A 26626-nucleotide genomic window follows, 5' to 3' on the forward strand; every position below is an offset into this window, starting at 1 on the left:
TATTGACCGCAGCTCATTAAGAAGCCCCAGTTCTTGCCGTTAAATACCTGTTTTCGAGTATTAATTTCAGAAATTGCCGGTGTAATTTTTTTTTGTTTGTTTGAAGTTGGCAGTCTTTCTCATAGCCAACCTAGTGGGGCATTTCTGGTTGTGGCAAGCCGAATGGATCTATTCCAGGGGTCAGCCAATGTTCTGTGCAAAGGGCCAGAGAGTGACTATTCTAGGCTTTGGGGGGTCTTACAGTCCCGGCTGGAACCTGTCAGCTTTGTCATTGTAGCGGACAGACAGCACTCACGTGAATGGGCATGGCCGCCTTCCAGTAAAACTTGCCTTATGGATGCCGGAGTGTGGATTTTACATGATTTTCACGTGTCACAAAATATTGATTTTCCTTTTGAATATTTCAGATATCACAAGATGGTTCTCCCCCCTCCCCACCCCCCCAACCCCCGCAAGCATTTAAAAATGTAAAAACCATTCTTTTTTCAACGTTTATTTATTTTGGGGACAGAGAGAGACAGAGCATGAACGGGGGAGGGGCAGAGAGAGAGGGAGACACAGAATCGGAAACAGGCTCCAGGCTCTGAGCCATCAGCCCAGAGCCTGACGCGGGGCTCGAACTCACGGACCGCGAGATCGTGACCTGGCTGAAGTCGGACGCTTAACCGACTGCGCCACCCAGGCGCCCCAAAAATGTAAAAACCATTCTTAACTCCTGTGTCCTACAAGTACATTTGCTGGGCCAGGGTTTTCCAACCGTCGACCTGTTCTGTTGTCTGTAGAGTCAAATCCGGGGCTTTATGTGCCTTCAGGAGGGTCTTGGTACATAAACAGAAATATAATGAAATATTTCCGTTCCTCGTGAAAAATAGCTCAAACACATCGTGACCAGCATCGATTCCACTTTAGACACACAGTCCTTTAAATACCTCCGTTGATGCATCTTGGTCCTAATTGAACCTACTTTGAGGAAGCGAGTACTGCCCATCTTTGGTCTGGGTGTGACCGTGACACTAAGCGCCAGCGGGTGGCTGCGGGTCGGAGGCTGGGGCTTTGCGCAGCCCTTTCTTCAGCCGGTCTCTAACTTTCTGCTTGTCCGTCCCAGGTCAGTTACTACTTTCCCCTGAAGACCTTGTGGAGGTCCTTTTTTGCGGCCCTGGTGGCGGCCTTCACGCTGCGATCCATCAATCCCTTTGGGAACAGCCGCCTTGTTCTCTTTTACGTGGAGTATCACACGCCCTGGTACATGGCCGAGCTCTTCCCCTTCATCCTGCTCGGGGTCTTTGGGGGCTTGTGGGGAACGCTCTTCATCCGCGGCAACATCGCCTGGTGCAGGAGGCGCAAGACCACCAAGCTGGGCAAGTACCCGGTGCTGGAGGTCATCGTGGTGACCGCCGTCACCGCCATCATCGCCTACCCGAACCCGTACACGCGCCGGAGCACGAGCGAGCTCATTTCCGAGCTGTTCAATGACTGCGGGGCCCTCGAGTCCTCCCAGCTGTGTGACTACATCAACGACCCGAACATGACGCGGCCCGTGGACGACATCCCGGACCGGCCGGCCGGGGTGGGGGTTTACACAGCCATGTGGCAGCTGGCCCTGGCACTGGTCTTCAAAATCGTCATTACCATCTTTACCTTCGGCATGAAGGTGAGTGAACGGGGGAAGGAAGATGTGGGGGCACCTCCTGTTCTTCTGGGGATAGCGCCCTGCTCGCCAAAATGAACTCAGGCTGGGGGCGCCTGGGGGGCTCAGTCGGTTAAGGGTCCAACTCTGGACTGTGGCTCAGGTCACGATCTCACCGTTCCTGAGTTCGAGCTCCACACTGACGGCGCAGAGCCTGCTTGGGATCCTCCCTCTCCCTCTCTCTCTCTCTCTCTCTCTCTCTCTCTCTGCCTCTCCCCCACTGGTGCGTGCCCTCTCGTACTCTCTCTCTCTCAAAGTACATAAATAAACTTCAGAAAAAAACCAAAAAAATAAAATCGTGATGGGAAGGGAAAGGGGAACCGACCTTTAGCGACCGTTCTCTCGTGCCGGGCACTTGACATTCTTTTAATCCATAAGAAGCAATGCTTTTGATAAGCCAGCCTGTGAAATAGAGATTTTCATCCCTTTACAAGTGAAGGAGCTAAGGCTCAGAGTATGTCGTTCATACGGAGATGTGGACAGCTCGAGGAATTTTCACAAAACGCACGCTTGTGTCATGAGCATTCAGGACCAGAAGCCAAACGTTTTGAACCCTGCAGAGCCCCTGTAGTGTTCATTACTGTTGCTTTCTGTGTGGGACTTTTAGGATTTGTTTCTTTTTACAAAGTCTAAGAAACTGGGTACTTTAGTGTGTAATGGTCAAATGCGAACCTGAATTTTTGCCTTAAGAACAAGGATGGGTGGGCTTTATTAAACGGCCAACTCTCTCTGACGCATCGTCTCCTAGCAAATGGATTATTTGCGTGTCTGAGAAAGACGTTTGCGGCCTCTTCCGGTGCCTGCTGGGAGAAGTCTCCTTGGCAGTTACGGGGAGTTAAATGCCTAGGGATCGGGGGCAGCTCAGAAAGGAAGTTTCTTCAGGAACATCCCAAACTCTAGAAATCGTACTCGAGGATCCAGACTTACCTGGTGTGTGGGAGGGAGCATCAAGGCGACTCTCGGTCGGGATTGCCAAGCACGCGACGTCTCCGCGAACACGGAGAGTCAGGCGTGTTCTGTTGCGTGCGTCTGATCACGCGATAAAACGCATTTCCACACGGCAAAACGTGAAGCAGGCTACCACCGACATCTCCCAGTTTACTGCCAGTTTACGTAGTCTGTTTCTTTGCTGCCTTTCACCTGGCTCGGCCCGTGAAAAGCTTCGCAAGGCGCAGGGCAGCTGCTCCGAGCTGCTTTGTGTGACCTGTGAATGGCCGCGCGCCCTTCTTTTCCATTCTCACGCTGGGGCTTGACATTTCATTTCAAAAGCTAATCTGAATGGCGTGCAAGGAGAGAGAGAGAGTGGGGAGTATCTCAAGTGGCCGATGCTCACTTTGAATGTCATCTGCAGCGGGGCTTGTCATTCTTGAATGCGCAGCGGGGGAACCAGGCCCGCTTCCCAGGGAGAGGAGACGCAAGTGTAAAAGTGCGTCCTGTCCAAGTCGCAGTAGCTGGGCCTGACTCAGCGGGTGAAATCACTCGTCCCGCCTTTTGCCAGCTGACCCCTGTTGGGAAGCGTTGCACCTCCTCTGAAGACTGAGGCAAAATGCAGGCTTGCTGAGGGGGGGAGCGCTCAGTGGGAGTGGGGTGTGGACACGCGGACTCCTCCACTCATGCTTCTTTTCCCTGTGTCCCCCCCTCCCCCGGAGATCCCGTCGGGTCTCTTCATCCCCAGCATGGCTGTGGGCGCCATGGCGGGCAGGATGGTGGGAATCGGCGTGGAGCAGCTGGCTTACCATCACCACGACTGGATCGTCTTCAGGAACTGGTGCAGGCCCGGAGCGGACTGCGTCACCCCCGGACTTTACGCAATGGTGGGAGCCGCCGCCTGCCTAGGTACAGCCCCCGGGGGGATGGTGCGGGCTGCACGGAGCGCACGGGCTGCTGTGGCTCCGGGCACCGGCGAGAAGGAAGGCAGGGGACTCGAGTGCTGGCATTCTCGGATAGGCAAGCTCGCGTTGCCGTCACAAGGAAAGCCCTAAATCTCCTTGGCTTAGCGCACCAAGGCGTGTATCTCACTCGTGATGTGCAGTCGACTCTTGTATACTGTGCACGAGTATCCTTTCCTCTCCGTGGTCTATTTAGTGCCATGTTTTGGCGTTTTTATGCTTTCGGTTAATGATTCTGCTGTTTTAAATGGCCTCCAGCCACAGTGCTGTCTGGTGACCCGAAGCACAGGAAGGCTGGGACGTGGCTTGCAGAGAAAATAGGGGTGTGGAGAACTCCCTTCGGCCACGAGTTACGGTGCTCTTGGCTGTGAGTTCAATGTTAACGAGTCATCTACACGACCTAGATAAGGTGTCTTTAAACAGGAATGCACATAAAATAAGGTTCGGTGTTGATTGGTTCACAAAAATGTTGTGACCAGAAACTCGCAGAAACCTTACGTTTCCCGTAGGGCAGTGATTGAGTGTTTGCTCATACAGTGTTCGTGGCAACTTTATAGATCATAGCCACCACGAACAGTGAGAATCAACTCTGTGTGTGTGTGTGTGTGTGTGTGTGTGTGTGTGTGTGTGTGTGTTGTGAGTGTGTGTGTGATGTGACTTATTAGAGGGCTTTTCTCCACTCCGTCATGCAGGGCCCAGGGTGATGGAGTCTCCATCTGGCAGCTGTACCATCTAGAAGAGTGGTTTTCACCTGGGGGCACCTGTGCCTCTCGGGAGCACTGGACAACGGAGGAGTCCTTTCCGGTTGTCACACTACGGGGGCGGTGCTACTAGCATCTAGTGGGCGGTGGCCAGGGATGCTGCTAAACATTCCAGAGTACACAGTGCAGCCCCCACATCAAAGAAAGATCCAGCCCCAAGTGTTCCTAGTGCTGAGCTCGAGAAAGCCCAGTGGAAGCTCATTGGGTGATTAGTAGGAGTTGGTATGGAGTCTCCTTTTAAATACCGAGGGACACAGAGTTGGGTCCCTCTCCTGTCTGCAGCTCCTACGAATCTCTACAATTTTCTAGCTCGTGCGGTTCTGGAAGAGAGCCACATTTGCTGTGTCAGAAACCTGCATAGCCCACATAGGATCCCCTTCCCAAAGAGCCAGGCACGTGGTCTTGGGTAGACAGACAACCCTGTTGTCCCTCACCGAAGAAAAGTCCCCCCCCCCCGCCGTCAGAAGTGACTTACGGCTCCCGGAGGGAAGGCCGCATTTGACAGCCTGGCCTCCGTTGCAGAGGCCCGCCATGGGCAACCTGGACGACCGTCTCTTCAGAATAGGTGTCAGGAGCATTTATAGCCAGCTTGTCCATTTCCATAGTTCATGCCCTCGTGAGGGCCCGGAGATGGGCTTTCAGAACTGTACTCCTCTCTTCGGTTGCAGGCGGGGTTACCAGGATGACGGTGTCGTTGGTGGTCATCATGTTTGAATTAACGGGTGGCCTAGAGTACATTGTGCCCTTGATGGCGGCAGCCGTGACCAGCAAGTGGGTGGCCGATGCCTTTGGGAAAGAAGGCATCTACGAGGCTCATATCCACTTAAACGGGTACCCGTTTCTGGACGTGAAGGATGAGTTCACCCATCGCACGCTGGCCACTGACGTCATGCGGCCACGGCGCGGAGAGCCACCTCTGTCCGTGCTCACCCAGGACAGCATGACCGTGGAGGACGTGGAGACGCTCATCAAGGAGACCGACTACAACGGCTTCCCGGTGGTGGTCTCCAGGGACTCCGAGCGCCTCATCGGATTTGCCCAGAGGAGGGAGCTGATTCTTGCAATAAGTGAGTAAAGAGAGGGGAGCTCGTGATGTACTCAGAGGGGAACGGTAGCCTCTGTAGCCCCTGAATTCTCAAAGGAGGTAGAGTGCAGAGGCCAGAGGGCTCGAAGCCAGGGGCTCTGCGCATTTCGCCTTCACATCCCCTGGGCATCTGGTGGAAATGCAGATTCCGATTCAGTAGATTTCGGGTGGGCCCAAGGCTCTGCGTATATATTTTTTTAATTTGAGAGAGAGAGAGAGTGTGTGCGATCGGGGGAGAGGGGCAGAGGGAGAGAGAGAGAGTGAGGATCCCAGGCAGGCCCCACGCTCAGCACAGAGCCCGACGTGGGCGTGACCTGAGCCGAAATCGAGGGGCGGACGCCCGAGCGACTGAGCCACCCAGGCCCCTCCTCCCCCCCCCCCCCCCCCCACCGCATTTCTCCCAAGCTCCTGGTTCATGGTGATGCTGCTGGTCCTCAGGTCCTACTGGCAGGGACGACGCCTAGGGAGAGACGTGCTTGGCTGGAAAATGAGCGCCGCGTTTGCACGCAGCCGAGGGGCCCACTGCTGCTAGGTGGCCGGCTGCGGCTGCCGCCTCTTTTAGGGAGTTGTCAGGTAGAGCCGGCGAGGATTGAGGTGTGAGAGCCCGGCCCGGCCCCGGGCAAGCTGGTCTGGGACACAGGCTTTCAGGCGGGCTTACCGACTTCTGTGGTGAGTTCTTTGTCTCAGACGCCTCCCCCCGCCCCACCGCCGGGCACCACACAGGCCCTTCACTTTGCTTGGTGGCATTATGTCCCGTCCCATTAGTTCGAGACCCTCGTGGGTCAGGTCCCCGTGGTGCTCTTCCTCCCTGTGCGCTAGGTGAACTCTGCTGGGCTGAGGGGCAGGCTGTCGTGTTGGGAGAGGAGTGCGTGGATGACCGGGGTCGGGGTGGGGGGAGGCGGTGCCAGAGACCCATGGGTCCGAGAAGCAAGCCTGCGGGCACGTCAGCCTAGGGGTGCCTGCACGGAAAGGGGGGCGGGAGGCAGAAGGATTCCCAAGAGAAAGGTCTGGGTGTGAGGCACGTGGAGACCTAAGAAGGAGGACAGTGAGCTCGGAGGCCCCCTCGGGCTGGGGTCCCACCCGTGGCATGTGGCCAGTACAAGTGCCGTCTGGCTCAGCACGCCTGCTCCCATGATCTGCTCCTGGTTCCGGCAGCCCACGGTGGGCCCGAGGCATGGCCCCCGTGGACACTTGATGACTTTACCACGTACCCTGTCTTCCAGCGTACCTAAGTTCGCCAGGGGGACTGGCGTAGTCGGTCGGGTTGCGGAACGCCCACTGGGAACACACCTCCACCAGATGACCGTTTGCTTTTCCCTGCCCTTGGTTAACTATCTCTGCGGCTCCTTTTGAGTTTCCAAAATCTCTTTGTGATGTTAAATAGCTTTTAAAATATCTTTAGGAGCGCCTGGGTGGCCCTGTGGGTTAAGTCAGACTTCAGCTCAGGTCGTGATCTCAGGGTTCGGGGTCGTGAGTTCGAGTTCCGCATCGGAGTCTGCACTGAGGGCACAGAGCCTGCTTCGGATTCTCTCTCTGCCTCTCCTCCACGTGCACGCGTGTCTTCTCTCTCTCTCAAAAATAAATAAACGTTAAAAAAATAGCTTTAAGGTATCTTCGCCAAAGGCTTTATAAAAATAAGTTTAGATAAGCCGTGTCCTTTAATTTGTGCTTACGTGCTCAGCGATGCTTCTCTTTTTTTTTTTTTTTTCAACATTTATTTATTTTTGGGACAGAGAGACAGAGCATGAACGGGGGAGGGGCAGAGAGAGAGGGAGACACAGAATCGGAAACAGGCTCCAGGCTCCGAGCCATCAGCCCAGAGCCCGACGCGGGGCTCGAACTCACGGACCGTGAGATCGTGACCTGGCTGAAGTCGGACGCTTAACCGACTGCGCCACCCAGGCGCCCCGATGCTTCTCTTTATTATAGGTCCTGTCGCTTAACAGGTAGGTGCCTTTGGGCGTAAATATTGCCTTATAGATAACGGCATCTGTTTTAAGCTGTATAAGTAGGGTAGGGTTTGTTTTAAAATAATGTAATCAGCAGCCTTTAAAAATCCATTCAGTCCCTAAAATCTTTTAAGCAAAGGTTGAAATTTAAAAACTAAAGTAATAAATGTCACCGGCCCCATTACCTATTGTGTAGCTCCAGGCACACCTGCTAAGAGACAGCTTACTAATTTCGCTGAAAGCCATTACCGTAATCAAGTGGGAAGCAGTAATTGTCATCAACCGGTTAGAGAAGAAATTTAAGCTTGCCGACGGAGCGCTCTCTTAGAAGCTATGTTTGGAATGTCTGAAGAGGCGACACGCCGGGTAAATAATACCTGTATGCTTTCAATCAGACCGATAATAGTATAGAAGCTGCTGTTTACATGGTTTGTGGAAAGGCGAGGAGTGTTTCACTCTGAGCAATCAGAAAAACTGTTTTCCTGATCTGTGGAAACAGAGGAGTCCCTGTACTCGGGTGGAGAAATATGTGACCGGTAGTTGCAGAATTATGTGACCTTTCGTGAAGACAGAAGTATGACTTTAGCATTTCGCTAGTGGCTGTCTCATGCCAGTTTCATTTGCAGGGGAATTAGCAGAGATTCTAGACAGGTAGCTCCCAGACAGCCTGTGTAAGAACGCTAACTGAGGCAAATGAGGATTTTTCTTACGTATCCTGTTAAAATCATAGCAGCTGCTCACACGAAGCTGAAAACGTTTTGTTATTTCCAAACATCTCTGGAATGCCGAACCATAGCCGTCGTCCTTGTTAAAAGAGCGATTCGTTTGACCCTCGTTCAAATTCCCAGTAAATGGGACTTTGCCTTTCAGTGCCATTTGCAAATATGAGGCTCTTTCTGTGCTCAGCAGGGCTCAGACTCTTCTAGTCTTGAATTCTGCAATTAGGTGAGGACGGGTTCAGAGAGGACTCAGCGGGAAGCCGCAAAGATGATTAAAGGGATGGAAAGTTGGAGTCACAGGCAAGAGTTAAGGGAATGCTCCTTTTTTTCATCTGGTGGATGATTTAATGATGATTCTCTAGCATGTGGAAGATGCTTGCTTACAGAAAGGGATCTACGGCCAGAACTGAACAAAGTGTCAGATCTGTTGGAAGGGCTATTTAGGGATAAAGCGGTTTCTTCCTGGGAGGGCCGTTGATGATTGGGATAGGCCACGGGGAGCGGCGGTATCATCTGCTTTCTGCTGGGCTTAACACACATGTACAGAGGGACTTCTCCGTGCCGCGGCAAACTGGAACTTCTCATAACATCCTCTGCCTTTTCTTCGAGATGGTTTTTCTGCAATCCCGTCTTTGTACTGGCCACCACTCCGCTTGCTTTCAGTTTTCCATTTTAACCTTTCGAGTTAATTACATCTGTCATATGGGAGCATTTTTGATGGACGGGATGGTCGAGTGTTATCTCTCTAAAAACATGTTACTCTAAAGTAGAGCTTCTCAACCTTAACACCACTGACATCTGGAGCTGGATCATTCTTTTGTGTGAGGGCTCGTCCTGGGCACCGAGAGACGTTTAGCAGCACCCTTGGTCTCCCATCACTGGGTGCTAGTAGCAACACCATCCCCCAGTTATGAGGACCAAAAATGTCTCCAGATCTTTCCAAACGTCCCCTAAGGGTGGGGGCAGCATTGCTCCCCGTTGAGAACCGTTGCCGTGGAGCCATGATAATAGCCTACTGAACATATGATTATTTCCAGTCTTAAAATTTCTTGGTCTGTCATAGTTTGTGAAATTTACTTTGCCAGCACCCTATTTTTTATTTTTTTTAAACGTACATCCAAGTTAGTTAGCATATAGTGCAGTAATGAGTTCAGGAGCAGAATCCAGGGGTTCATCCCCAACGTATAACACCCAGTGCTGATCCCAACAAGCTGTCTCCTCAGTGCCCCTCGTCCATTTAGTCCATCCTCCCACCCACAACCCCTCCAGCAACCCTCAGTGTGTTCTCTATATTTAAATGTCTCTCATGGGGGCGCCGGGGTGGCTCAGTCAGTGAAGTGTCCGACTTAGGCTCCGGTCAGGATCTCACAGTTTGTGGGTACGAGCCCCACATCGCGCTCTGTGCTGACAGCTCAGAGCCTGGAGCCCGCTTCGGATTCTGTGTCTGCCTCTCTCTCTGCCCCTCCCCCACTTGTGCTCTGTGTGTCTCTCTCTCTTTCAAAAATAAACATTAAAAAAGTAAAAAATAAAAGTCTCTTATGTCTTGTCCCCCTCCCTGTTTTTATATTATTTTTGCTTCCCTTCCCTTATGTTCATCTGTTTGGTATCTTAAATTCCACATGATACTTTACCAGCACTCTTATCTGTACTTGGCATTGTCATGGTATTGTCTGCTAGAAAATGGAATGTCAAGTTGAATAGCCTTAGCAAGTACTCACAAAACATACCTCATTTTTCAGGAGCGGTGGCCGCTGACACTAGTTCTGGTAGAATATATAACAAATCTTGTTTATTAACAGTTTAAGTGGTCTTTAAAACAACTAAAAATGGAGTTTATTACATTTTTATGTTTTTATTAACATTTTTTTAATGTTGGGGCGCCTGGGTGGCGCAGTCGGTTAAGCGTCCGACTTCAGCCAGGTCACGATCTCGCGGTCCGTGAGTTCGAGCCCCGCGTCGGGCTCTGGGCTGACGGCTCGGAGCCTGGAGCCTGCTCCCGATTCTGGGTCTCCCTCTCTCTCTGCCCCTCCCCCGTTCATGCTCTGTCTCTCTCTGTCCCAAAAATAAAATAAAAAACATTGAAAAAAAAATTAAAATTTTTTTAATGTTTATTTATTTTTGAGAGAGAGACAGAGCACGAGCAGGGGAGAGGGGCAGAGAGAGAGGGAGACACAGAATCCAAAGCAGGCTCCAGGCTCCCAGCTGTCAGCACAGAGCCCGACGACGCCGGGCTCGAACTCCCGAACCGTGAGATCATGACCCGAGCCTAAGTCAGATGCTCAACCGACTGAGCCGCCCAGATGCCTCTATTACATTTTTATTTTTAAAAGTAATACATACTCATAGAATATTGGGGAAATCAGAAGTAAGAGGGGGAAAAAAAAGATACCCACTTTCTCAAGACCATGGAAAGCCACGGTTAATAATGTTTAGTGCATTTCCTTCTTGTCTTTTAGGTCTTTTACATATGTAAACCTGGGGCTTTTTGTGTTTGGTTTGGTTTTGCTTTGTTTTGTTTTTTTCCGACACGAGTCTTCATGGCTCCCTGGGGTCTGGGAGGCTACACTCTTGGTAACACAGGATCATCCCCTGGGCGGGAAGTTGGTTTAAGCTTTCCCACGGGGACTATTTCTTGTGCACGCGCCATGTACTGGAACAGCTCCGGGAGCCGGCAGGACGGGGGTGACAGTAGCCAGGCTGCGCCCCCTGTGAGCGCACAACGTGAAGTTTGTTGTAGGCATCTTGGTGACCGGTGAAGATTTCTTATCTGAGCCGGGAGTAGATGGCTCCCCCCAGCAGGACGACGCAAAAAGCTTTCTTGCTGGTTCTTCTGTTAGTGGCCGGAGCACCCCCGCCCCCAAAGTCTGAGCATTGAGATAAGTCCCGATAACAGAATTCCAGAGTGGCCTGACAGACCCTTCCGGAGAGAGCGGCAGTCGCCACTCTTGGAGTGACAGGGAGCACAGCTCACGTCTCCGGCTCGGACGCCGGCCGACGCCTTTGATTCTCGTTCGCAGCACCTCCTACGTGGGATGGGCTGGGTTCTACATGGCGGGCGGACCCTTAGGAGACCTACTTAGGAGACCTACTTAGGAGACCTACTTAGGAGACCTACTCACTCATTCATTCGCTTAGTGATGCGTGCGTTTGGCGGATATCTGTTTTGTGCCTGCTGGATACTAGGCATTGTCCAGGCACTGGGAAGGTACTGGTGAGCCAGAAATCACTGAACTAGCTGCTATTAGAATCAGGGCTTCTAACCCGATCGGGAGATTCAGAGGAAATCTATAGGGTGGGTATTCATTTCAACAAGTAGACTGGACAGCTCACGAAGTCGTATTGGGTTTTACAAGGGGTTCAGCGAATCACGCGTTCAGTTCTCGACTGAGGTTTGTGGCTTGATCCAGTCCTGAGAAGGATCCATCCTCGACCCAGTCAACCTGACTGTTGGGGTCGATGGCATTCTTGTCACGTGGGCCTTTCAGAGACTTGGTCGGTCTGTGAAAGTGAGCCCGAGTCTGTGCTGACCGTTGTATCCTCACCTTAGTGCCTCCGGCCGGAACCATCTTGATGGAGGAGAGAAAGGTGCGGTGCGCGTGATGTGACATCATGTGCCGGCATTTGCCCAGGGGGCCCTCTGTTCCTCTTTTAAACAGAGACCCCTTTTCAAACTCCGCCTGACCCCGAAAGCTGCCAGTTTTCCATTAGAGTACTCTTGCAATAAATGGCCTGAGAGCAGGCAGTTAGAATTTTATTTTTCAAAGAACAATATAGGTGAATAGTAGTCTTTGAGAAGGCAAGAAATGTATTATCGAAACCAGGATCCATTTTAAGGCAGGCCTCACACTACATTTTTCCTAACCTTTTCCCATGAACCAAAAGAAAGATTAAAATTCCAACAGAAGGAAAATCGCCTTGGAGAAATATCTTGAGACCGATGGATTTATTTCATGTGTGACTTAAAATAGCCTGTGTTTCTAATGAGTTCCTGTTACCCTGCTTTTCTTCAGCTGGCTTTTGCGCGGCCTTGCCTCCAGATAGAAAGGGGCTGATTGTTACCATCACAGTGTTACTGTCTTTCTTTGAGGAATCCCCAACACGGTCCATTTTTAAGAGAGGAGATCCGAGAGGTGGGGGGAAGGTGGCTTTTCTGGGGTTATTTCTTTGGTCCCAAGGGTCATATTTGGGATTGAGCTGCATTTCTGGGCTGGGAGCCTAGGATGGTCCTATGGTTTTTGTTCCTCTCAGGATTCATAATGCCACTTGGGCCAGTTAAAAGTTAGTTTGTAAGAAAAAATACCCAACTTATTAGGGTCGTTGGGCAGCTCAGCAAGGCCTCTTGTCACGTCCAACCTGGGCCCATGATGAGGTGAGGGACTGTTAGGAAAGCAAGGGTGGAGGGCCCTGGAGGCCGGGAGGAGGCAGCACGCTCTCCCCAAGAAGCCACCCTGCTCAAGCCCGCGTGTCGAGACTTTGGCAGTGAACGATCAGGTCAGCGTGGGGACCCTCGTAGGGCACTCGCTTCAGAGAGATGCCGACTTTACAGATGTTTGGCTGCAGCCCCTCATTAGGAATGTGGCGTTCGCCCTCTGAACCCCTTCCCTGTGGGGGTCTAGGATGTGGATGGAGGGCAGACGTGTGTCGCTGCGGGTGCGGGGCCGACGGAGTTGCTAAGCGCGGGCCCTCGTGTGGCTTACCGTTCCCGCCCGCCCATTGCAGAGAACGCCAGACAGAGGCAGGAGGGCATCGTGAGCAACTCCATCATGTACTTCACGGAGGAGCCGCCCGAGCTGCCGGCCAACAGCCCGCACCCCCTGAAGCTGCGGCGCGTCCTAAACCTCAGCCCGTTCACGGTCACGGACCATACCCCCATGGAGACGGTGGTGGACATCTTCCGGAAACTGGGGCTCCGGCAGTGCCTGGTGACGCGCAGCGGGTGAGTGGCCGGACAGGTGCGGACGGGCTGTGTGCTGGGGCCGCACTCTGAGAACAAGAGGAATGAGACACGGCCACGGCCGTGCAGGGCCTCGAGGTTGCCCGGGGCGGATAGGTACTTGGGACAGGGCATCGGGAAGCTGCGGCGAGCTAGCGCGCCGAGCAGGACCTGACCGTGACCGGGAGCTTTGGGAGCTTGGCGCGGGGCCCGGGAAGGTGCGAGAGGCTTGGGGGCGGGGGCGGGGGGGGGCCGTCTGGCCTGAGGCTGAAGGTCGGTCAGAAGGGGGAGGAGCACATTCCTCGAAGCCCAGGGCCCCCGTGCAGGGAGCTACGAAGCACGGGCTGATGAGAAAAACAGGGTCGTGTGTGCAACACGCCACGGTGGCGCGTGCGCACGCACACACGATGGGAACCTGCTAAAAAAAAAAGTAGCACGGCTTTTGCACGTTAGATGGTCAGGAAAACACAAATACTACAACAACGGTAGCACTTTACCTTGAAGACGACTTGAAGTTGTTTTGTAGAGGTAGGTGTCGTGAGGGCTGCAGCTTGCGAGCTCTGTACAGTCGGACCTCGCACGACACAGGGCTAGGGGCGCCAAATTCCCTCGTGGTCAGAGATCACGTAGAACTTTTGAATCCCCAGAACCGTAGCTGCCGAGAGCCTGCCGTTGACCCGAAGCCACACCGATAACGTAAACAGTCGATTAACACGTTATTTTGTCTGTTCTATGTATTATATACCGTGTTCTTACGGTAAGTAAGCCAGAGAAAGCGTCAGTAAGAAAATCCTAGAGAAGAGACCCTACGTTTATAGTACCGTACTGTACTTCTTGAAACAAATCCGCATATAAGTGGACCTCAGCAGCCCAAACCCGTGTCGTTCAAGGGTGGGCTGTATTCCTGTGCCCCTGGCTTCAGCTGGGTGCAGTTTTCTGCACGCACCTGGAACGTGTCCCGGATGAAATCACCCACATGCAAATGTGGAGTTCACATCGTGCTCAAATTGCTCAAATTGTTCCCTAATATAGCAGTCTGTTCAAAACAACCTCACGTTTTCACAACAACGGTTACTGTAGAGCTGAGAGATTTGGCGGCCCCGTGGCATCGTCTCTGCCGCGGCGGAGGTGTACCTCTTGCTTGGTGTAACCGCAGACCGGGAAACTGGCATTTCGAAGATCAAAGGTTCATGATGGCGGGAGAGGTGCGGCGCCTCGAGGGCCATTCTTTGGGCTCCGCGGTGCTCCCTGAATCCCACGGCTTCAGCAGCTTCGGTGGGGGACGAGATTGGCTGAGTGAGGGTGGCCTGGAGCATAGGGTCGGCTGCCCGGCTTATTCCTCTGTAGACTGAGAAGAGCCGGGGCATGGGTCCTGGAGACTCCGGCCCCTAAGTGCACTCGGGGCCTTAATTCCCTAACGTAGTTTACATTGCAGAGCCCATGCTCCAGTTTGACGCGACGGTTCTAGACCAGGGCGATTTTGCTCCCCCCTAAGATTTTGGGTGTCACAACTGGACAGGGGATGCTCCTGGCATTTAGTGGGTAGAGGCATGGGACGGCCCCGTTGCAACAAAGAGTCACAGCAGCGTCGGGCTGTACGAGGGGCCGTATGTGCGCACTGACCCCGAGAATTCCCAGCCCACGCGACGAGTGTCCTCAGCTCTGGCTGTAGCCAGGGTGGGGGTCTTGCACACAGGAGGGACGATCAGTAAGGAATAAATACATGCTTGGGGCTAGAGATCACTTCCGCTGGTGTATTTGAAAGGAACTCGGTGGATCGCAGAATCCCCCTGGGGATTCAAGCTCCAGGTTAAACCGGGAGTGTTGGGTCCACTGCAGTGACTGATTCGCAGGTCTGGGAGGGGCCTGCGAATATATATTTCTAGCAAGCTCCCCGGTGCTGCTGCCGGTCAGGACTCCACTTTGCAAAACCCTGAAGCCCATCTACATACTTGAATTTCTAGTGCTCGGCATAAATACCACTGTGATCACCCGCCGCGTCTCAAGTGCATAGCAGTTTCTCTTTTCCTTTAAAATAATAATCCAATGTCAGTTATCGTGGAATTTCCAGTTCTGGCAGGAAATTCTGCCCTTAACGCCCGCTCACACCTCACGCAGCCCCATGAGGTTTTCCTGTGAAGATCTGGGTGCCGAAATTGGCTCCGAATGTTCTGCGAGAAAACAAAATCGCACTCTCTCTCGCTCTACATATTTTAAACAAACACAGATGCTGATACGTTACTGCTGGCAAGGGATCCTTGTTTGCGGGCCTTTCATCTCCTCGGGCTTTCAGCCAGGACAGGCATGTCTTGAGCCAGCTTGCGTTTTTGATGTATTCCGTCACCATGTGCCTTCCCTGCTCGCGGGGAGAGCCCCAGCTCGCCCTGTCGACCTGCATCGTCTGCAGGATTTCTCGGGGCCTGGGGGTCCAAGGTAGTCTTGAAACCAGACCAGGAACCACCGAAGTCTTTGTCCCCAGAATGCCCGAGTCTGGAAACTTCCGGTGGCAGAGACTGCATTTGGGTGGGGTCTTCCCCCCAGAGGATATCGAAAGGGAAGGCGGGCAGGGGACGTTGTGTCCGCCTTCCCTGAGTCTGCTAGGCAGGCCCCCGGGACTTGGACGGATGGCCTTCTCAGAAGAGCCTGGCTACCCTCATCTCATACGTTCACGGTCACAGATTGGCCACTCCCCAAAGGGGCTGGAACTTTGAACACTTGATTTTAGCCAAATAGGACATTTCACGCCACTAATGATCTCCGCCGGGTTTGATGTTGCCTGCTTCTTGTAGATGTTGAGCTTTCTTCTTTCGCAGCGATTACCGTTGCAGGCCAAGACACAATTTATGCCTGAGGCCGAGGCAGCTCCTGAAGTCACATGTCCCCGGGAGTGTTGTGAGCAGCTTGACTTGGAGGTGCTGTAGTTACAGAGCTTTAAGGGGAGGCTGCCTGGACCGCTCCCCGGTGAAGGTGGGGCAACAGAACCAGGCCTCGGGGATAAGGGAGGGGCGGGAGGAATAGAATCCCTATCGCTCTGCAAACAGGAGCAGGTCAAACTTTTTCAAAGCAACACTGCCTTAATCACCATCTTACTGAGCATCTGTTTGAGACCCGGAGAAAGCTCAAGAGGTATCTAAAAACTAATAGAGCCAGGGAGTTTGTCATCTACTAGGGAATGTGGACACACTCCAGTTCAGGTGGTACTACCCAGGTGTTCTAGAGAGGAATGTCCTGAGCCAGGCTTTCAAGTAGAAAACCTCCGAGGACAGGGGCGTCCGGGGGGGCTCGGTCGGTTGAGCGTCCGACTTCGGCTCAGGTCATGATCTCGCGGTTCGTGGCGTTGAGCCCCGCGTCGGGCTCTGGGCTGACAGCTCGGAGCCTGGAGCCGGCTTCGGATTCTGTGTCTCCCTCTCTCTCTGCTCCTCCCCGACTTGTGCTCTCTCTCTGTCTCTCAAAAATGAATAAATGTTAAGAAAAAAAAAGAAAGAAAACGTCCGAGGACAAAAGAGCGGTGTCGGTTGAGAGACGGTCTGCTTGGCGATCGCCAGCGGCAGAGCCCTCCCTGCCTCACGCAGACGGACGAGCGCCCTGTCGGCGCCCTGTCTCTGCGGACCCGACTGCTCACACCCCTCCCGTTTGTCTTCCCACCACACCTCTGCTAGTGGCGATTGTAGGCATAAGCTGCTCGCCTGTTTCCTGTCCCTTTTTGATTTTAAATGCAATGGAAGAACGGCTGGGGACTGAATTGTATCCCCCCGGATTCCTATGTTGAAGCCCTAACCTGCAGCATGACCGTGTTTGGAGATGGAGTCCTTAAGAGGTAAGGGTGAGTGAGGGCGCGAGGCCGGGGCCCTAATCTGATAAGACTGGCGTCCTTAGAAGAAGAGGAAGAGGCAGCAGGGCTGTGAGGACATGGCAGGAAGGTGGCTGTCTGCAAGCCAAGGAGAGAGGCCTCTGGAGACCCCAAACCTGCCACCACCTTGACCCGGGCCTTCTAGTCTTGGGAACCGTGAGAACAGTCATTTCTGTTGTTGAGCCACCTCATCTGTGGGGCGCTGTTACGGCGGCCCGAGCTAAGTCCTCCGGGCGGCTTTAGTAGAACAGCATCTTGCTTTACTGCGTTCTGATAAATTTTAGAAATGTATTTCAGGTCATCTCTGAACTCAGTTGAAGCCAAGTGACTCTAAACAGCAACCACGTTTCTCCCACAAGGGTGTTTTCTTTAATTAATGGACTATTTTTTTTTGTTACATTTATTTATTTTTTGAGAGACAGTGAGACAGAGCGTGAGCGGGGGAGGGACAGAGAGAGAGGGAGACGCGGAATGTGAAGCAGGCTCTAGGCTCCGAGCTGTCAGCACAGAGCCCGACGCGGGGCTTGAACTCACGAACGGTGACATCATGACCTGAGCTGAAATCAAGAGTAGTATGCTTAACTGAGTTAGATGCCCCCAGAAAATTATTTTTGTTTTTTTATTTAAAAAATTTTTTAATGTTTATTTAGTTTGGAGAAAGAGACAGACTGTGAGCCGGGGAGGGGCACAGAGAGTGGGGGGGGGACACAGAGTCTGAAGCAGGGTCCAGGCTCTGAGCTGTCAGCACAGAGCCCGGCGCGGGGCTCGAACCCACAAACCACAAAATCATGACCTGAGCTGAAGTTGGATGCTCAACTGACTGAGCCACCCAGGCGCCCCTAATTAACAGACTATTTTTTATTAGAGCAGTTTTGGGTTTACAGAAAAACTGAGCATAAAGTACACAGTTCTCATATATCCTCTCATCCCTTTAATTTCCCTTGTTAATGTCTTGCACTTGTTACGTTTGTTGCCGCCCATGACCTGATATTGACGCGTTAACTAAGGTCTGTAGTTTAGGGCTCACCCTTGCTGTTGTACATTCTGTGCGTTCTGATCAATGGAGAATGACATGTATCTTTTATGACATGTATCTTTATAGTGTCGTACAGGGTAGTTTCACTGCCCTGAAAGTCCTCTGTGCTCCTCCTCTTCATCCCTCCTTCCTTCCCTCTAAGCCCTGGCAACTGCTGATCTCTTTACTGTCTCCATAGTTTTGACTTTTCCAGAATGTCATCGAGTTGGAATCGCACAGTATGTAGCCTTTTCAGACTGGCTTCTTTCATTTAGTGATGTGCATTTAAAGTTCTTCTATGGCTTTTCATGGCTTGACAGATCATTTTTTTTCAGCGCTGAATAATACCCCACCGTCTGGATGGACCACGGTTTATGTATCCATCACCTTGAGGAGGCCATCTTGGGTGCTTCTGAGATTTGGCAGTTGTGAATCAAGCATACATCTTCTTTTTTTTTTTTAAGCATTTCTTAAAGTTTATCTATTTTAGAGAGAGGGAGAGAGCGAGCACAAGTGGGGGAGGGGCAGAGAGAAAGAGGGAGACCCATAATCCGCAGCAGGCTCCAGACTCTGAGCTGTCAGCACAGATCCTGACGTGGGGCTGGAACTCACAAACGGTGAGATCATGACCTGAGCTGAAGTTGGGTGCTTAACAGACTGAGCCACCCAGGTGCCCCACAAGCATACATCTTCTAAGAGTTAAGGAAATTCTTTTATATAACCACTAAACCATAATTATACAAGATGAACAATAACTCAGTGTATCATTCAATATCCAATTCATATCAGATTTCAATCCAGAATTCCTTCAAGCTTCACACATTGCATTTGGTTATTTTTCCTCTTTAGTCTTCAGTCTAGAACAGTCTCTTGTCTCTTTTTGTTTGTTATTTATAACGTAGATTTTTTTTTTTTTGAAGAATCCAAATCAGTAGTCTCACATTGTGAATCTATTTGATTGCTTCCTCATGGTTTGATTTGGTATAAGTAGTTTCTGGCCATATGCCAACCTTGTTGATGATAAGCTCTATCTCATGAGGTGGTGGCGGCTGGAGCCCTCCATTATAAAGAGACATTTTTCTCTGTGTACGTCATCTGTGGATGGATGCTTTCGGGAATTTTTTGTTTTCCAGTGACCATTTGCTGAGTGGTTTTGGAGTCCATCGATAACGGGCGTTGATCGGGGCATCTCTCCTCTCTACCTACGTGCCGTTGGCCAGAGCTCACTCAGTTGTCCCCACCCAACTGAAGGGAAGCTGGGAAGTGTCTCTGTGTGTCCAAGTGGCAAAGTCACTGGGGTTTAGGACATGCGTGGGTCAATATTGTAAGGCTGACCTCTTTTCTGTATTTTGTTTCTTCTCCAGGAGACTTCTTGGCATCATCACGAAAAAGGATGTTTTGAGACATATGGCCCAGATGGCAAACCAGGACCCTGAATCCATCATGTTTAATTAGAAACAAGGTGGCATTTATTTTGAGAGAAACACAACTGTGTCATTTTAAAAGAAATAAACAAATGATATGTTATTATCCTAATGAACGATTATACGCTAGGGGCAGTGGAAACAAAAGCTTTGTTTGAACGAAAGGAGGATAAAACCTGGTGTGTGTGTGTTTTTTTTTAAAGACATCCACGAGTAGGCATTTTATAGCTTTAACCCCTTATGAGTTTCCAGCTGTGTTTCTTAATGAGTTTATTAACTGCCGTGGGAGCATGTGGGTGGGTGTAAACGATGCGGTTTGTACAAGGACACAGAACACAAATGCTGAGTCAAGAAACGCTTGCCCCTTCTGTTTAAGGCTGTTTGGGAAGCTTTGAGTCTAAGAGGCCAAGGGGTGTTGGCCCGTCAGCATCTTTATTTATTGGTTCCCGAAGTGTTGCTGCTATTTTACTGAATTGGATTAAAGATGTTTGCACTTACTTTGTCGGAAAAGAAAAAGAAATTAAATTTGAACCGAGTGAAAGCTGCACGAATGCCAGTGGGCTCACTCGTGACCATCCCGTTGTCTTGCTCCTGCTCTCCTCCGTCTGTGCACCAACATCCGGGGCTTCTGCTCCGCTGACTGTGAGAAACCCTTTCTCGGTGCAACACCAGCATCTCGGGACCACACCGTGAACTCACTGCTCGAGCGTTTAGTGCTACGCGTGTTTCCTCCCGCACGAAGGGACCCGCCGCGATTTTGAGGGTATACGCACCTGCTCATGGTTTCGCGTCCCTGTGGTATGTACCTCACTTGTTGATCACCGTGGCCTGTGCATTCTTAAATATTGATCAGTCCGGCACTTTCCACGGGCCATATCCTGTATGCTGCCAGCTTGCCGTAAGCGTGCTTCAATTTCCAGATAGCGTACGTGAGAGTCAAAGCCGGCCACCCAGTGTTACTACTTATTTTTCCTCTCAGCTCTTATTAAATACGGCTGCAGGGAGGGTGAGGCATACGAAGTCTCAGTGGGAACTCCTCCAAATGGATTGCGAGAGAAATGCTAAATTGATTCTAAATCTGTTCCATTATCTTCTCTGTAGGATGCATAACGTCCGGCTCTAATATCTGAGCGCGCGCTTTCATGCTCGCAGTCAAAGCACAGAAGGGCAGAGTTAAATTGGAGACCGCCACTTGGAGCACTGGGCACCTTCGTGTTGACCTTAACGGTGCGTTTGTCCCTTTAGTCGGGACTCGGCTCTTTTCTGCGAGAAGGAACCGAGCTGCGGTTCCGGTCCGCTGTGGCACCGGTGTGAGTACGTCCGCCCCCGGGAGCCTGTCACGTGTGTCCCCGCTCCCCCCTTCTCACCGAGTGGCCCGCGCCCTTTGCGATCTCGGTCTCGGATATTGACGTGCCAGGTGTGTGTCTGGCGGCCCGAGAGAAATCCCACGAACAGTGATGAGCTGAACGAGAAACCGGGGGTCGGGCACTCTCGCGTGTCTCCGCATTACCACCCAGCAGCCGTACGCTTTGCTATTGTTGTCTGCCGTCCTTCGTCCTCTGGCTTGTAGCCTCAGAGTCGCAGGCCGGGCTCTCTGTTACCCGGCTGCCGGCCAGGCCGTCGGCTTCCTAGGCACGAAGCGGGAGGAGGAGACACGTAGCAAGGTGCGATGCCTGTGCCCGGGAAGCAGAGCTTGCCCACAGGTGCCCAGCTGATGTCCATTGGCTGGACTTTGGTCCCGTGACTCCCCCTGGCTGCACGTGAGTGTGGGAAGGAGAAGTTTTAGTGAGGCCTGGTACTCTCTGAATGAACTTTGGATTCTTCTAACAAGGAAGAGGGACTGGTCCTTGGGAGGGAAGACTGTCCCCTGGATTGGATGCCATCATCATGTCTCTGTTGGTGTCCTCCCTGTCCTCCTTACTCTCTTTCCTGCCACACCCTCCAGACATTCTCCCACTCACCGAGCGGTTCCCCGCCCCGTCTCTCAGATCTGACCTAGAACTCCCAATCGGAAGCCATCATTTCTCAGTCCTCGTAAAAATGCTCACCTTGTATAAAAACCTAGCGACTAGCGGGTTTCTGTGAAACTTCTGGTTGATACAAGAAAATATACTGCTGTGTCCTCTGGGTCCAAAAAAGTGAAGTCAGATCGTGCTGACAAACACTGGAAAATTTGTTTCTGTGCTCACTTGGCCCCCTCCAGAATGATCTCAAATAGCCACTTCAGTGTGGAAACACTGGTCAGTACTAGAGAATTTGATCTTGGTGTCCCGTTCACGGCACGTTAAGTGTCGAGTCACAGATCCCAATATTAGTGTTGTTACTGGGGTTTCCATGGAGCGTGTGCCAGTGAAGCTGGGTTCTCCCGGACTTGAAATCCTACGAGGTCTTAAAGATTGCTTCATGTAGTTCCCGCTAACTCCCGCGTGGCCTCCCGAAAGAGTGTTAGTCACAGCCTGGATTCGTATAATCCAGAAAGCCCCTTCAGCTAAAACAGGGAGCTTCAAAAGGGAACACGAAACCGTGAACGGATAGCCAAAGGGCAGTGAAACCGCAGAACTTCTTCCTCCTCCAGATGAGGCCATAGAGGAATGAAGGGATAGTTTACTCCAGGCCAAGGTCACCAAGCCGGGGCGGGGGGGGGGGGGGGGGGGAGGGGGGTTGTGCTCTGTCCTCCTCCCAGGCCTTAGTGTAGAAGAGGTCTGCAAATTCACGGCAGACCGTTGGGAGTGTTACTTTGACACAAATAGCCTTGTTTTCCTTCATGAGTTGAACCTCTAATTTGTCGTGGGGTTCAGGCTCTTGGCAACAGAAGGCCATGGTCAGACAGGCAGGTGAAGGTCAAGGGTGGGAGAATTTGCAGCGGGGCTGCCAGAGCTGGTTGCCTTCCTCCCGGGGAGCCCGAAGTCCCCTGTGCGGTCCGCTCGCCTGCTGGCCCCGGGCTCTCACACAAACTCCAGGGGGAGCAGGCTTCCGAGCTGTTTGTCAGTCTTTCTTGTAAAAGTACGCGGGTCGGGATTCTGAAGGGATTTGCTGTAGCCAAATGTAGAACCTTGTCTATCTGGCGATCTGATGAGCGGGAAGAGTACAACTGGGATGTGGAAGTAAAATAAACATTTCTCAGAACGGTGTGTGTGTTTCTTTTTCCAGAACCAAACCCTTTAGACTTCTGTAGAACTTTCTGGATCCTTTCTGAAGCAGTGTTTTATGTAAAGAAACATAAGTGCGGGACAGAAACGGAGTTCTCTAACAGCACATCAACCTATTTCTTGCTCCCCCTCTCTACTAGTAAGGAAACGTGAAGGGCAGACATCATAAAGAACATCCCGAGAGGGACACGTGGATTTCTTGCGTGTTTCGGTGCCCCCCCCCCCCGGGAATGCGGGTGCGTGGGTGGCATTTATGGAAAGGTAAATGTGTTAGAAGCAATCAATACTCAGTGTTCGCTGTTCCTCAGAACCAGGCCAGCTCCACTTTCTCTGTTTGGTACTCCCCAAAGACCTTACAAAGGAGAAGACCTCTCAGTAAGATCTCGTTTGGGCCCCGGTAAGCCACAGAAACTGGGGAATTCGTTTCACTGAGGGGAGAACTGGTTACTTTGGATTATCGACAAGTGCAGATCTGCTCAGGACTCCTTATCAGACGCCGAGCTGGAAAAGATGAGAAACACAAGCCTCTGAAATGATTTACACGACGGGGGAGCATGTATATGTGACTTGGGGACATTAACCAGACTCCATTTTCGCTGACGCAGTAATAACTATTTATTTGCCGTCCTAGGTGTGCCGGGAATGAGCCTACGTGCGAGTTTTATGAGATCTGTTCGCATTTGGTGTTGGAACGACCACAGAGCAATGTGGTGTTTTTTTTTTTTTAATTGTAACCCTCTGTGTAAACGTTGGCACCTTACTAAAAATTAAGTGTTTGAACTTGCCTTTTAAAAATAAAACGAGCACAGTCTTCAAGCAGCAAATTGTAGATGGGAGAGATACTGATTTTGCAGCGTGTTTGTGCCCAGATGGAACAGTTTGGTCAGCTCTAAAATCCCTTGCTCTTAGCCTGGTGGGTGACAGCTAGGTAACAGTTCAGACTTGGTGCTGTGTATTTCCAAGGATGGGGCAGGACCACTGTCACCAGGCCATCCGTGTTTCTGCCCTGTGCACAGACGCTAGGGAGGACAGGTTGGGCAGCGGTCTAGTAATTCTTTTCAAGCTTGTTATCTATCACTTTGGGAATCACAAGGGTTTAAGTTATGTCCTTCCCCAACAGTTTTTTTTTTTTTTAATTTTCCACTTCGTAAAAATTTGAAGGGAAAAACACAGAGAATGCCCACATCCCTTTGACGACCTCAAAGAGACAGTGAGGGGAGTCCCTTCTAATTCGGGGAGAGAGCCAGCCTGGGGACCACTTAGGATTGTCCTCAGCAGAGGGGCCAGCGAGTGCCAATGGCCCGAGGTATAAACAGGCCTGACTTCCTGGGGTCCCACCAGGGGCGGGGGCTGCAGGATGGGTGGCGCTTGAGGGAGGGAGCGTCGGGTATTTGAAGTTGGTTTTGCTTTTCCCTTGGGAGGAAGCTAACACAAACAGATGCTTCAGAGTCCCATAGGGCCAGGTCCAGACACGGGGTTGAAGAGGAATGATGTGCTTTGACTTGCACTGTACAAGAACCATTCTGGCTGCTGTGTAGCAGGACTGGAAGCCAGGAGGCTGGCTCGGAGGCTGTTCCGAATACACGAGTTTTGATGGAAGCTTGCCCCAGAGACCCTCTTGAATTCTGGATATACTTCCGAGGCAGAGCCAACACATTTGTTGGTGGAGCGGATATAAAATGGTACAGCTGGGGGCGAGGGGCCCCTGGGCGGCTCAGCCCGTTGAGTGTCTGCCTGTGGATGTCAGCCCAGGTCACGATCTCCCGGTTCGTGGGATTGAGTCCCGCATCGGGCTCCGTGCTGACAGTGCAGATACAACCAACGTTCTGACAGAATCGCAGTATCGAGTTTTCAGGGAGTCACGCTCGCCGACTCACACGCCGATAGGACCGCACTTGAATGCCAGCGCCACTGCCTCGTGTCTGTGTGGCACTGCGAAGGGGTCAAACCTCCCCGAGCCTAGATGATCCCGTGTCTGTAGACTGAGCTGTGGCCCGTGACAACGGCACGGCCGCGGGAGTTCGGCGAGAGACTGGCTGTACCCAAGGCACGTGGCACGGAGCAGACCATGAAAACGGTGGGTCGTCTCATCTTCTCCCGTTACGGAGCCCTCCCGGCAGCTCTAGTTGGAAGCCGACTCTGTGTTGTCAGAGGACCTACGCTTTGGTTGAAGTTTAAGACCCCGAAAAGTGACACGCGTCGGGCTAACCAGCTGCCTTCTTTCCAGGCTCTACAGTCATTTCCAAACCACCGCAATGAGACAAAACAAACAAAAACTCAGGTCTCTTCGGGGGCGTCGAAAAGGTCTCACTGACTCCAAATTAACGGGAAATGCTTAGAAAAGAAACAACTCGGTGAGAAATTCCAGTTCTCCGTAGCTTTGTAGTGGCCCGGAGAAGAGAAAAGCATAAGAAGGTGTGGGGGGTAACGGAACTATTGCTGTACCTCCAGACGGAAAAACCTCTCTAGCACGGTGTTGATGTAGAAATAAGTCTCATTGGCAAAACTCCTCAAAGACCAGCCTTTTGTGGGCCTTGCCTATTTCCCCTCAACACGATGTAGTTTAAAAACCAGAGGGGGAGAACGAACGAACAGGATCTGTCTGAAAGGTGACGACCCGTCAGTTGTAACTCTGGGAGCTTAGCGACAGCGACCCAGAATGACCTTGCCGAGAAACGTCCGGGGGTCGACGGGCTTCTTCCTGGGCTTTCGCGAATTGAGACAGGACTGAGACGGGACCGGAGACCTCCACGTCTTCCTGGGACCCGTGCTCTGGCCGAGCGCAGGGGAGCCCGGCACGCCCATCGTTACAGCTCGTCCCCAGCTCATTGGTAGTTAACTGGCCAGAAAGAAGCTACCTACCATCTGGGAAGGTAGAGCAGGAGTGTCTCTTCTTGGCAGGCCCTCCACGTCGCGTTTCATTAAAGAAATGGTCTTCTCTTTCCCAACGAACAATAAGCAAAGAACACCTTGTGGGGATTTCCAAACCCCTTTCGTCAGGGTTTGGCTCACGGAATGAAGATCAATTTCCATGCGATTCCAGGATCTGTTATGGAACACATATTTCAAAGATTAAACGGCCGCCCTCAATCTAAACAGGCTCTGTCAGAGAAATTGGAAACACATACATAAACTCTCGTCCTGCCGGCTGCCCGGGACAGGTTGCATCCAGAGGACGCTTGCTGGTGGTGGAACATTCCTTCCTTCTGCGCGGGCCCATGTTCATTTCACACACGCTCACTCGGCTCCCACCTGTTCCCAGCGGGTACCGACCCGAGCGGAAATTGGAGCTAGCTTCCTTTTGATGGGCTGGTTTCCTTTCCTGACATTTCTCAAACTTCAGCCTGTCCCCAGAAAGATGAGCATTTCCAGGAGTGGCTGCGGGCTATTTCCATCCCTCCAGGGAGGGAGCGAGGTGCTCATGGGGTGGGAGTCTCCACAGTGATGGGAGAACCCGCCCCGTGGGTCTGCGTGCGGGGGGCTGGGGAGGGGTGGGGGGGTGCGCTTTCCAAAGTGTCCACAGGATGCTTCTGGGCGCCCCCCCCCCCCCCCCGGCAGAAAGCGTGGCTCCCGTGGTTAGCGAATTAGAAAGACCAGGGTCGCAAAGACCAGTCCTGGGGAAGCGCTGCTTTGGGGGCAGGAGTTTCTGTTCAGAGCTGAGGGGCCTGGGAGAAGTGAATCCCCTTTGACGGGACTTACAGCACATCATCTGTGAGGCAAGGGCCTTTCCTTCTGCTTGACAACCAGAATGACATTCAGGGACTAACCTCTCCTGCATCACCAGAGCTGGTGGGAAGTGCAGTGGTCTGAGCCCCGCTCAGACCTGCTGAGTCTGAATCTGCATTTTCCAGGGGTTTTGTGTGCAGAGTAACGTTTGAGCAAGTTGACTTCCCAAGTTGACTTCCAGCTCTCAGATCTCTAAGGGGGACTTCCAGGGCAGGAAGTAGCAGTGGCTGTGGTGACTGGGTCCCCGAAGGAGCCTGTCCAGAGGAACGTGGCGGAGAGCAACTTGGCGTGGGGTCCCTGAGTCTGACTTCTCAGCCCCTAGACCGTCCCAGTCACCGCACGGCCGCGTGATGCTCTGCGTCTGCGGGCGGGGGGAGAGGGGCAGCCCGCCCCCCACTCTAATTGTGCAGAGGGCAGCCTGGGATTTACAAAGCGTGGAC

The 26626-nt window shown here is 52.1% G+C and overlaps 1 protein-coding gene across 2 annotated transcripts in view; it reads left to right on the forward strand.

Annotated features, from left to right (window-relative positions):
- The window catches only part of CLCN4 (chloride voltage-gated channel 4), a 63990-nt gene extending 40714 nt beyond the window's left edge, over positions 1–23276 (forward strand). Inside the window, exons 9-14 of one of the 2 annotated variants that reach the window (XR_007149010.1) lie at positions 1106–1651; positions 3337–3523; positions 5006–5404; positions 12809–13025; positions 19252–20109; positions 20413–23276. Coding sequence is in view for 1 of the 2 variants with exons in the window: in XM_047844406.1 (XP_047700362.1) it covers positions 1106–1651; positions 3337–3523; positions 5006–5404; positions 12809–13025; positions 19252–19342 (1440 nt within the window). In the remaining variant the exon portion in view is untranslated. Of the gene's footprint in view, positions 1–1105; positions 1652–3336; positions 3524–5005; positions 5405–12808; positions 13026–19251 lie in introns of both variants that reach the window. The other variant, XM_047844406.1, reaches the window with a different exon arrangement.
- Positions 23277–26626: the final 3350 nt, after the last annotated feature.

This window comes from Prionailurus viverrinus, chromosome X (genome assembly GCF_022837055.1).
Source record: "Prionailurus viverrinus isolate Anna chromosome X, UM_Priviv_1.0, whole genome shotgun sequence".
In the NCBI taxonomy this organism is placed as follows: Eukaryota; Metazoa; Chordata; class Mammalia; order Carnivora; family Felidae; genus Prionailurus; species Prionailurus viverrinus.